The sequence below is a fragment of the Sceloporus occidentalis genome, unplaced genomic scaffold (genome assembly GCF_023333645.1).
Source record: "Sceloporus occidentalis isolate IW3139 unplaced genomic scaffold, rSceOcc1.0.p SCAF_8, whole genome shotgun sequence".
In the NCBI taxonomy this organism is placed as follows: domain Eukaryota; kingdom Metazoa; phylum Chordata; class Lepidosauria; order Squamata; family Phrynosomatidae; genus Sceloporus; species Sceloporus occidentalis.
In genome coordinates, this window is record NW_028316988.1 from 53,736,504 (window position 1) to 53,748,778 (window position 12,275).

General features: G+C 41.1%; 1 protein-coding gene across 11 annotated transcripts in view; it reads right to left on the reverse strand.

Moving 5' to 3' along the window:
• LOC149308930 (glutamate receptor 3-like) overlaps positions 1 to 12,275 on the reverse strand; it is a 201,266-nt gene that overhangs the window by 88,314 nt on the left and 100,677 nt on the right. For all 11 annotated transcript variants that reach the window (XM_089536721.1, XM_089536722.1, XM_089536719.1 and 8 more), the window contains one exon: positions 3,996 to 4,183. In XM_089536721.1, coding sequence (XP_089392847.1) covers positions 3,996 to 4,183 — 188 coding nt within the window. The remainder of the gene's footprint in view (positions 1 to 3,995; positions 4,184 to 12,275) is intronic.

A 12,275-nucleotide genomic window follows, 5' to 3' on the forward strand; every position in this document is an offset into this window, starting at 1 on the left:
AACTCCTATCAGAAGCTGTGATCCAACAACATCTGAAGAGCCACATGTCTAGGGTCTGTCAACTTCTGACCTTCCATTATGTTGGAAGTATGTTGGATTGCAATTCCTATCACTTAAAATCTGTACAGGCTGAGTCTCCCTTACCTGAAATGCTTAAGGTCAGAAGTATTTTGTATTTTTTTTAACATTTTGGAATATTTTAATATATATTTATTGAGATATCTTGGAGATGGGACCCATGTCTAAACATGACATTCATTTAGGTTTCATGTATACCTTATACAGATAGCCTGAAGGTAATTTTATACATAATCTTTTAAATATTTTTGTCTATGAAACAAAGTTTGTGTACACTGAACCATTAGAAAGCAAAGGTGTCACTAACTCAGCTATTCATTTGGACAGTTTTGGAGTACCATATATATTCAACTATAAGTTGACCTCATGTATAAGTTGAGGGCAGATTTTGGGGCAAAATTATGGATTTTGATCTGGTTCGTGGATAATTCAAGAGTAAAACTTAGGGGTGTGTAACAAAGGATGAAAAGGATGAAACAAAGGAAAACCATGCCAGAAAACCTACAAAATTCCAGCAGGCATAACTGTTTGTGGTCCTACTAAAGGCTTCATGGATGAGAGAATATAAAGAGGGAGTGAGTGCTTCCAGAACAGATGACACTCTTGCCTTTCACCAGGGGATGGTTCCTTTTTTCATAAGAATTAAAAGTACAGTACAATACTTAGTGAGCTGTGGATAAGTTGACTCAGGTTTTTGGAGTCAATTTTTTGACTAAAATTTCTAAATTTATACATGAGTATATACAGTAGTTTGGATTTTTGAAATTCTGGATAAGAGATTCTCAGTCTGTATAACCAATAGTAGGGCATGACGTGAACTGCAGTCCAACAGACATTTAGGCAACTGCAAGTAGCATATCTCGGCAATAGTCTATGAAAGCTTATGCCATAATACATTTGTCAGTTATTAAACAGCATCAGGGCTATTGTTTTTAAGATGCATGAGCCTAAATATCCTGGTGCCAATAAATCCCATCTGATTTAATGGGACAGGGCTTGGCTAGGGTTTGGAAGGGGGACTGCCAAGGAATACAAGATGCTTCAGGCTGTGTTTCAGAGGAAGACAATGGCAAACTACCTCCCAGTATTCTTTGCCTAAGAAAATCCTATGAAATTCAAGTCGCACCATAAGTCAACAGGTGCCTTGAAGGCACATATGTACAGTTTAACATGGTGACCCTCTGGAAACAGCTGTTGTATAGTGTGGAGAATATACTACTTCTTTAGGAATTTTCCCTACACTATTACAGAAAAGACTTTAGGAGCCAAGTGGGTAGGGGAAGAATTCCACAGAGAGCAAGGGTTTAGGAAGCCACATTGCTAGAGCCTTCGTGGGACAGAGGTTGCCTTGGCTTGGTTTCACTGACAGGCAAAAGCTACGTTGAAGCCTTTCAAAGACTTCTGTGCAGCAGATGTGGGTAAATTCGTAATGATTAGTTCAGATTCCCAGTGATGTTCCAAGCTCGGTATTACATTATCCAGGAAGACTCCTGCTAGGGCTTCTACAGCGATGCAAATCTGCTGTTTTGCTTAAGAACAGTATGAAAGGATCATGGTCATTTCAAAGAACTAAATGGACAATAAAAAAGGAGTATCTATGAAAAAAAATCACTAGCTTTTTGCAATGAATTCAGTTCAGCATTCCAGCTCTGTTGCGGCACTCTTGCTAACCTCTTAAAAGGCAGCAAGATATGAGCCAGGCATTCTAGTTGCTGAAGCAGATTCCACTCCAGGCTTGATTGGAACTGAATGCTGTCGGAAGCAATTCACATCTGCCACATTTCTTCCAATTTGTTTATAGCAGGGAGGCTAGCTTGCCATCAGTCAATAATAGCAAATTTGCTCCAAAGGATATGCTAATACTTTGTGAAATTTCAGGCTAAAATCCCAAGTATATTTCCAGGGAACAAAGGCCCTGGTGAACTCAGCATGACTTATTTTTTTCTAGAAAACATATTTATAAGGGTATTGCAAATTGTTACTTTTGATTTCATTCCAAGCTATAAACACAGTTATAAACATTATTTTTCTCCACACATGGGTTATTATGCATATAGCAACATCAACATGTACAGTGCTTTACAGAATACAAAACAACACAAGTCCCCTACCTAGAGGATTTATAATATTTAAATGGTCTAGAAATAATTTTAATCCAAAGACTTTATAGTCATCACAAAACCAGCTTAAAAATGTTCCAAATGGGGATTTTACTATCACTCACCCACATTGCTTTAAAAACAAACAAACCTAACAACCTTCTATAGAAATAATATATATAAATTGTTAACCCTGTGCAAAGTTATATCCGTTATGTAGCTAATACAGTGCTCCAAAGAAACAACAAGAAGGGATCACCATTCTTGAGGCAGCCTCAAAGTCTTCAGAATTAGGAAAGATGTCCAGGGAAGAAAATCTAGAGACAAACTCCTGCTAAAATAGCCCGATGAGAATTAAATATACTCTGTAGCCATAGAATGTGAGTAGTTGAGAGGGAATGGAATGGAAAAGGCATTGCCAACTAGTTGGCTGGAACTACTGGCCAAATGTACTCCACGTTCCAACATTTTCTTGCAGGTGATATGCAAATGAACACTAGCCATGGTTTGGGGGTGTCAAGCATTATTGGGCCTGAATTAGGGTTTTTTGCAAATTAGATTCTATAGTAACTATGGTTACTGGCTTGCTGGGGGATGCTGGAAGCTGTATTTCCAAAAACTCTTGCTTTTCCAAGCTCTGCTGCAAATCATGCTAACCCTCACAGGTCTGGTGATCTCAGAGAATCAGTCCCTGGCTGCTACAGAGCTGCAACGTCTGCTGCAGTACCCCATTTCATGCGCCTTTTTCTATCTGGATGATTCTCTGCTTGCCATTCAGCCCCAGACATCTTGACTACTTATAGCCTTTTCTTTTCCAGGCACTACTAAGAAAAAGCAGGATGATGCCTCTGCCAGGACCAGTGTACTGTAAGAGACGTGGCAACCTTATTTTCAGATAGGACAACAATTGTATCACCACAAAGTGAAGGAATAACTCAGGAGGCCATTTGAGAATAGCCATTTCTCTGTTCCGTGTTGATATGGGTCATAAGAATGAAGATATGGACCAATCAAATTTTTCTCTGTGGACTGTAATGGTGCTACATGTCCCATGCAGGAGGATTCACAATGCTCTATAGAAGACTGTGGAATACTGTGTATGGTTCTAGGCATCACAATTCAAGAGGCATATTGACATGCTGGAGCTTGTCCAGAGGACAAAGACCAAAATGGTGAAAAGCCTGGAAGCCCTGCCCTATGAAGTGGCTTAGGAGGATGGGTATGTTTAGCCTGGAGAAGAGAAGGTTAAGAGCTGACATGATAGCCATGTTTAAATATTTGAAGGGATGTCATACTGAGGATTGAGCAAGCTTGTTTTCTACTGCTCCTGAGACTAGGAGATGGAGCAATGGATTCAAACTACAGGAAAAGTGAATACATCTCAACATTAGGGAGAACTTCCTAATGGTAAGGGCCGTTCAACAGTGGAACACACTGCCTCGGAGTATGGTGGAGTCTCCTACTTCGGAGATTTTTAAACCAAGATTGGGTGGCCATCTGTCCAGAGTCATTTGATGATGTATTCCTGCATGGCAGGGGGCTGGGCTGGATGACTTTTGTGATCTCTTCCAACTTTATGATTCTAAGATCTGATGGCCACATAGTCAAAATCAGAACTTAAAATGTTACTTTTTGGAACAACATTTTTTAGATTCCCCTGGCTAGCATAGCCAGTGGATGGTGGGTGGATTCTGACCTTTCTCAAGCTCTGTTAAACTTGTCCCATAGTGATAAGCAAAATACACACCATGTATATATTTAACTGTTTCAGAGTAGGATGCCCATCATAGAAAGCAGAGCCTGTCACACATCGCTTACCTGTTCCAAAATGGTGTTTATTCTTTCTACTTCACAGTCTATCAAGTATCTTTTTTCCTGACGCTTGTCCATTTCCTCAATGATTGCCTTAAACTCCTGAATGTCCTTTATGCTTCCCATAGATCGTGCTGTCACTTGCCAATTATTTTGAACGGCGGCTTCCATAATTGCCTGAAGAATGGAAAATCCTAGGGACAAAGGGAAGAAAAGTGAGAGCGGACTTTAAAAAAAACTAAAGAAAAAGAATGAGATAATTTTTCTTTTTTGCTTAAATAAAAGGCCTTACTTCGGAAACAGCTGCAATGTTTATTACCCAGTAAAATTAATAACCTCCAAGTCTCCTGTGGACAATAGACATCCAGTTGTAATTTCTGTCCTGCTTGTAGTAAACCCACTTGATTTAGCACAGTTGGTAGGATATAGATATTCCCAATAAAATATTTTTAAAAAGTCATAAGAGTTTTCAAGGCCTGCTCATTCTGTTATTATGAGAGATGCAAGTGTACACCCATATATACATCCCAACAAAACTGTACAGCTTTTTCCCAATTGCCCATTTGTAATCTACACAGAATCTGCCTAACAACCAGGAAAACCCCACATCACCTAGTATTTATTGTTATATTAAACCATCAGTATTACCCTTAAGAGAACTTACAATCCCCACCTGCATTATGGGGTCCCAGGGCAAGGTATGAGCAAAACTGATTTAAGCAAATTAATACAATTTAAAACAATAAAAATAATCTTGAACAGTCTAAAATGATATTAAATAATTTAACCATCTGAAAACAGGTTAAAGAGGTAAAACAGTTTTAAAACTACATGCACAAATTTATTGCATAAATCAAAGGCTCCAGGAAACAGTCACATTTTTACTCGGCACCAACACAGGTTTGCCATAAGTCAAAAAAGACTTGAAGGCACACACAACAACAGCAACAACATCATAAAATGAATCCATTGTTGGTGCTAACCAGGCCTTCAAGGGGAGGGGGGTATTCCATAACTGGGGTGCTGCACCTCCAAGGCCCTCTCCCACATTCTTTACACTGCTGAGAACTCCCTGAGTAGGACACAGAGGAGCCCAATCCACCCTGAAGACCTCGACACTCAGGTAGGCACATATAAGGACATCTGTTCCTTCAACTTATCAACTGACCTTTGAGCATTGAATAGACATCCTAATGGAAGTGGATGGGTGTAGTAGGTGTTCATTTCCATGACCCCTTAGAACAAACTTCCAGAGTTTTTAGAAATACAGTTGGCCCTCTGTATCCACGGACTCTTTATCCATGGATTCAACCATCCATGGCTTGAAAATATTACACACACACATAGTGGGCCCTTGGCACATATTGGGGTTTGGTTCCAGTTCCCTCCATGGATAACAAAATCTGTGGATGCTCAAGTCCCATTAAATACAATGGATAGTGAAACGGTGTACTTTATGTAAAATGGCAAAATCAAGGTTTGCTTTTTAGAATATATGCTTGAATCCGTGGATAAGGAATATGGAGCGCTGACTGTAAATTCCAAAAAGAAAATGTTGATTTTGCTATTTTATATGTGGTATACCATTTTAATATCCATTGTATTTAATGGGACTGGAACAGCCACAGATTTTGGTATCCACAGGGGGTCCCGGAACCAAACCCGAGTGGATACCGAGGGCCCACTGTAAATTATATCAAGTAAGGAAGAGGTGCAGGAGGAGGAGTTTGGATTATACCTTTTGACCCCAATTCTTATTTATTTCATTGTGATATTATGCCAAACAGGGACAGGAAGAGTTTGCTTAGCCCTTGGTTGAACCAGTGCTATGTACATCTTTTATCTTTTCCAACCTGGAAAAAACATTTAATATCAGTTATGACTTAGGCCAAGTTTTCCCTTTCTCAGCTTGCCTTTTGTGTTTTTCTCTACTGCAGCAATTTTTCATTTTTGTATTTTGTTTTTGTTTGAGAGGAGAAATGCAAATCACAAAATAAAATAAAATAAACCTGGCAGCTATTTCTTTGGCAAGATTCATGAGATGCTATATGAATACTGGAGATGCAAATGATCTGTTTTCCTCAGTCCTAGGATGGAGGCACAATGTTTTAGTGCTCTGGTTACTCACTGAAGGGATCACAGATCAATGGCAGAGTGCATGCTTCACAGCCAGAGGATCCCAGGCATCTCTGGCATCACCACTGGCTTTGCTACTTAGAGCTAATGGAAATGGCAATCCAACAACATCTGGAGGGTCACACATTTTCCCATCTATGATTTAAAACGATTTGATGGCAGGGGTTGGGTAAAGCCCAGAATAATAATAATAATAATAATAATAATAATAATATGTTTTATTTTTATACCGCTTTTCCGAGGTGATCAAAGCGGTTCACAAAAATTAACACATCATAAAAACAACCTCACAAAAACTAATAAAAATCAACAACATGCAATAAAGACAAGCAAGATGGCGGTCGGGAGGAAGGCTTGTCTTCTTAGCAGGCGGAGGCCTATTGTTGCTGGCCTGCTTCTCTCCTCCTCAAGATGGTGGTCGGGAGGAGGGCTTGACTTGGAGAAACACTACCAGTCAGAATAGGCAATGGTAGTTGGAAAAAATATTTTGATCTGTATAAGCCAGGTTCCTATGGCTGCCATTTGTATTTTTAAAATTCAAGCATGGCTAAATCTGGCTCTCATAGGGCTCCCTAAATAGCCATGACATCATCATTCTGATATCATGCCAAACAGAGACAGGAAGAGTTTGCTGGTGAGCTTTTGTCTGATTCTTCTTTTTCTGTTCTGCACGTTAGAATGCCTCTTCTAAGGTGAACATTTATCTACAATGGCCCAAAACATCAGACTCAGCTCTTATCCAGTGTGATGACTCCTCACAACACACTTAGCAAATTGGCTTCTTTATGCTGTTATTCTGGTTTAACAGAAACTGTTGTTTACTCCAGAGTTTCCTGAACTTGGGTGTGTTAGAGGTAAGGACAGCTGGATTGGGCTGAAGAGGTCTCTGTCCCCTCTTCATTGATCACACAGGTGCCCTGTTCTGACCTCAACAGAAGTGATGGTGATGGCTAGACTCTTGCAGAGAACTGCTTGGCCAGTGAGGCTGTAGAGGTGGCACCGAGGGTGGTGAGCCAGAAAGATGATGGTGGTATTGCATGTGGCCCATCTGGACATGTTTGGCCAACATTGTGTCAGTTTTGGGCAACTTGGAGCACAATATTCCAGATTAAGGGGGGCAGTGTTGACAGATCTTATACTGTATATAATAAGAACTTTAAGCTAAAGCATGCTGGTAGTTTGGGTCCCATCAATTTGCCTTGGTCCTGCTCACCACTGGACTGTGGCCCTTCAAAACGCCTCTAAAATTGAATGTGGCCCTTAAGCTGAATAAGGTTCACTACCTTCAGTTTAATGTATGGCTTACCTCTTTCATCATCACATGGACTGATTCCAGTGTAGTGTTATCATATTTTCAAGTTTGGTTGGAGAAATACTGAAGTTGATTGAGAGATGCTAACTGGTCCATATTTGGAACAGATGGCATCTGTGTGTGTAGGGGAAGTGGCAATTAACGTATTGCGGCAATTAGCTAAGGCGTGTAATGTGGACATTGCCATTTCACTGGTAGTCATTTTTATTTCGTGAGTTGTGTTTAAAACATATATAAAACTGTGGAATGTAATAGCATTAAATAACACTTTCAAAGCTCATATTAAGGTAATATCGACTCATTTAGCAGCTTCAATAGAGCAGGAAGGCAGCATGAAATGAACAAAGAATGGCACAGTGGGAAATTTATGCTTGCAAGAGGGCAATTCATTCCTTGCAAACAACTGTGACTGGGATGTAGACAGACTTGGGGGAAACCACTGAGAGTTAATTGTAGAGCAGCTGGGGAGATGAATATCCTCCTTGAAGGGTATCTACATGGAAGCTTTTGCTTTGGGGAAGGGGCTCAGGTTTGCATTCTTGTTCAGGTGAATTATTCAATTACACCCTCTCTTATTTTGTTCAAGGAGCATTGTATATACTGATGGCCAATGAGGGAATGTCTTTGTCCATTAACAAAAGGGAGGCAGAAGAAGGCACAGAGAGAGTCAAGTCTGTCAGAGGACAAAAGCAGGCTGAGACTATATTTGCTCCACATGTGCAGTTGCACTAAGCTGCCTTTTGGTCCTGAGGCACATCTCAGGAAATTGTGTGAGGCCCATGGCCGTGTAGTGATCAGGAGAGAATAGGTAGCAGATGATTGCAGTTTTACAGCTGAGAAATAAGAGGAGGCGTTGCTTTCCCAGATTTGTGGAGATCCAGGAAAGTGGCCTTGATCACTGCATGGCCACTGGAAGGTGTGTTCTCCCATTAGATATGCTGCTTTCCTCAGGAGGGAGAGGTTTATGATGAAGGTAGTCAATGCCTCCTTCCATCTCCCCATACAATGCCATACAGGAGCATTATGCCCGGATACACCCACATATGTCACTGACATGTTTCCAGCCACTCTCCTGAGTGAAAAATACAGTTCAAGGCATTAGGCCCCAAAACAGTAAAATGAAGACCAATCATGATTATTTGCTAAATTTCTTCTTGTTTCTTGCTGCTGCTGTGTGCCTTCAAATAATCCTAAGGCTAACTTATTATGAGGTTTTCTAAGGCTGAGAGTGGCGGACCTGCTGAAGATCACCCAGTGGGTTTCTTTTGTGGATTCAAACCCTGGTCTCCAGAGTTACAATCCAATGTTCAAACCATTATGTCATACTGGTTCCAACTTGCTAAAATACCCCATTTCAATTATTGGTTTAAAAAATACAAAATGAGGTAAATTCAAGTTAACATGTGCCTGGGATGACATTCTCCCTTCTCCCTAATGGCCTGTGCCTGTCTCTGTTGGGTTTAAGACTTTGGGCAGCAGTCAGTTTTTGACCATAAGTATTGCCCGAAGCCTGTGAACTTTTGTGTGATGTGGGATTTGGCCCAAGAGACTAACATGGGATTTGGCTTCTTAATTAGTTTATGGACTGGGCTGTCTGCCCTCTGCTCTTTGTGAAATGGATTCAACCCAGTCTGTTCCCTGTGCTGCATAATATTCAATATAATTTTAAGTAGAGCTTTCTGCTTGCTTTAATGATGTCCTGGCTTTCGCTGTTTAATGCTTCTTGAATGTTCTTGAGTTGGTACGTGTGCACTTTATTGCCCTACAATTAATGCATGCTGTGCTTGGGAATGCTGTCTGGCTTCCCTCTCCCCTGAGACCACTGAAAGAGAGACATTTACATATGTATAGTACAATGAACTCAGCCTTCCTTAACATCATATTTTACAAAGATGGCTGTGATGTTCGAGACAGTATTACGATTCTTCTACATGCCGGAGAAATGAGCAGGTACAAGACTTGGTTACTTGGCAGCTTACAAATGAGACATTTGATAATTGAAAACTCTGACTGCAATTAAAGGGAAATTTATGCCCATTTTTAATCTAAAAGGAAGAGAAAAAATGTCTTTTATTGCTTGCGCTTAGGGGTGTTTAATACTGCAACTTTGGTTCGTGAGAGAATCTGTGAATGCATCTGGAAACTAGCCTCAAAGCCACAGGTAGCACTGTGCTAAATATTTCTTCCATTTTTCCTTTTACTGTTTCTATTGATAGACCACCTCCAAAAAGAAACCTGTTCAAAGGAGAAGAACATTTCAGACAAATGTTCATTGTTGAGGTTCAGTGTTCTTTTGCTTACCTTATTAATGAGGTGGCTAAGAACTCTTTCTCTCCCTACTTCTCCTGCCCATATCCTTTTTAAAAAATGACCAAATTATTTTCTTAGCATCATGCAATGACAGCTGGTGGCTTCCATGTCAGTGAAGCAGAAAATCCATTCGAAGTCTTCAAATTTTAAAGGAACTTATTTGGGAGTAGGGCTTAGTTCCTTACATGTTGTTGTTCTGTGCTTTCAAGCCATTTCTGACTTATGGTGACCCTAAGGTGGTGGACCTATCATGGCATTTTCTTGGCAAGCTTCTTCAGTTTGCCATTGCCATCATCTAAGGCTCAGAGAGCGTGGCTTGCCTAAGGTTAAACTCCTGAGCCAGGAGTTTAACCCTGTTCTCCAGAAAACATGCAGGGACAGCTGGGTTGGCCATTTAACAAATGCAAACAAAAATCCATCAGTGGTACCTTAAATGGCCAACACAGCTCCCCCTGCGTGTTTTCTGTATTGTGAGATACCACATGGTAGCTGCAACAGGGGAACCATGAAGAGCGGCCTGTGGATTAGGGCCTCCAATCAAGGTTAAACAATTGTTTTACCTCTACACCACCCAAAAAACACTGAGACTTCTTGAAGAATCCATTGTTCTCTGCTTACAAAGATGCATGTGACCTCCTTGGAATGGAGAGATACTGGACTGCAAAAGAGGGGTCCCTGCTGAGATGCAAATGGATTTTAGATTTCCTGGATTTTGAAAATCTCCCTATTGTGGCATGGCCAGAAAGAGGAGGAGCCTGCCTGCACACAATATATTCTCCCCAGTATACCATCCTGTTTGGTATGTAACATCTTGCCTGATGAAGAAGCCCATGGAGCTTTGAAAGCTTGCATTTCGGTTGGCCAATTAAGGTACCACTGATAGATTTTTGTTTGCCTGGTCTCCAGAGCTGCAGTCCAGTGCTCAAACTACTACACCACACTGTCTCTATTTCCTTGTATCATTCCTTTATAGTTCATCCTAAAACTAGAAACAAATTTGCCATCCCAGAAGCCACCAGTTGTCAATGGAGTCCTCCTCTGTCCCACCCATCTAGCGTCCAGCACTCCTATGGAAATATGGGAGAAAATATCATAAGGCAACTCATGAGATCAGGAAGTATGGACAGCCAAACACACAAACACACCACCCTCAGACAACTCACAATGATAAGGTCAAAAGCAACACCAGATGAAAGTCACAAAAAAAATTCTAAAGCACTCTATGGCCAGTGAAGGGTGGCATAGGGAAAACAGCTTCTGCCTCTCTCACAGTAGCTCTGTCCCCTTTTGAGGATTTCCAGCTCTCAGCCATATAGGAAGGGAAGAAATCAAGGAAAGTTACTGAAGGAACAGCAGGATTTAAAGGAGTTTTCCTGCAGTTTTGCACACAACCCACAGATGTGTTGGACTATCTTGCTGGGGATAATGGGAGTTGTTGGCTAACAGATTTGGCAGACATGGAGATGAGTTAAGGCTGATTTAAGGTGTAATTTGGAGCAACTACACCAGAGGTGGGGAAAGTGGCCTGTGGCTCACACTTGGGTCCCAGGGCCATTTTTGTGCCTTCCCAAGGCCCCCTGGGTATTAAAGTATCCCCTGCCCCCACAATTTTTATTTTGCTCCACAATGCCAAATAAAAACCTCAAGGGGTGTGTGGAGGGCATTTCTACCAAGTTTGGAGCCCCCATGGACCATCCAGGAGACAAAAATAAATTTTATGAAATATTTGTTTGTTGAAAATTGCCCCCAAAATGCCCTCTAAGTGCCCAAGAAGGCCCAAATGTATGGGCATATGGGAGCGAAAAATGATTTTTTATTTTGGGGTGGGGCCAGATGCAGTGGGGGTGTAGCCTTTTAACCTGTCCTAGAGGGCTAGTGTGCACCGCTTTTATTTCATAAGATGCTCACACCTGACATACACTATTGGTACAATAATGCTGCTTCCATCCAAAGACCTGGCCATGATTCTGAAAACTTTACTTCTAACCCTTCTGTATCATCTGAACAGTGAAAATCATGTTTCCTGCTGGTGTTTAAGGAGGTGTGTTTTGCATCCCTTCAAGTCATTTCTGACTTATGGTTCTGACATGAGGTTTATGAAGGGGTGTTCTTGGCAAGATTTACTCAGAGGAGGTTTGCCATTGCCTTCTCCCAAGGCTGAAAGCATGGGGCTTGCCCAAGGTGGGTTTCCTGGCTGAGCTGGGAATTGAACCCTGGTCTCAAGAGGCATAGTCAAACACTCAAACCACCCAAACCACGATCAGTCTGAGTATTCCCTGAATCCTGGTTCCTGTTATTCTCCCAGCTGCTGTATGCCTTCCCTCCCTGCATTCTTGGCTGTCTATGGTCTGTTTCCTCAGAGGAAGGTGCAGCAGGGAATCTATCAAACTCCTCCTTTGATTTCTTTCCCCAGAGAATGAAAAATCTTTTAACTCTGACAGATGGTTAATTAATTATTTTTAATGCTGTTAAAAGTTGAAATTATGTTTTGACTGCTGTGTCTTATTTTATACTTTGACACTGCCATG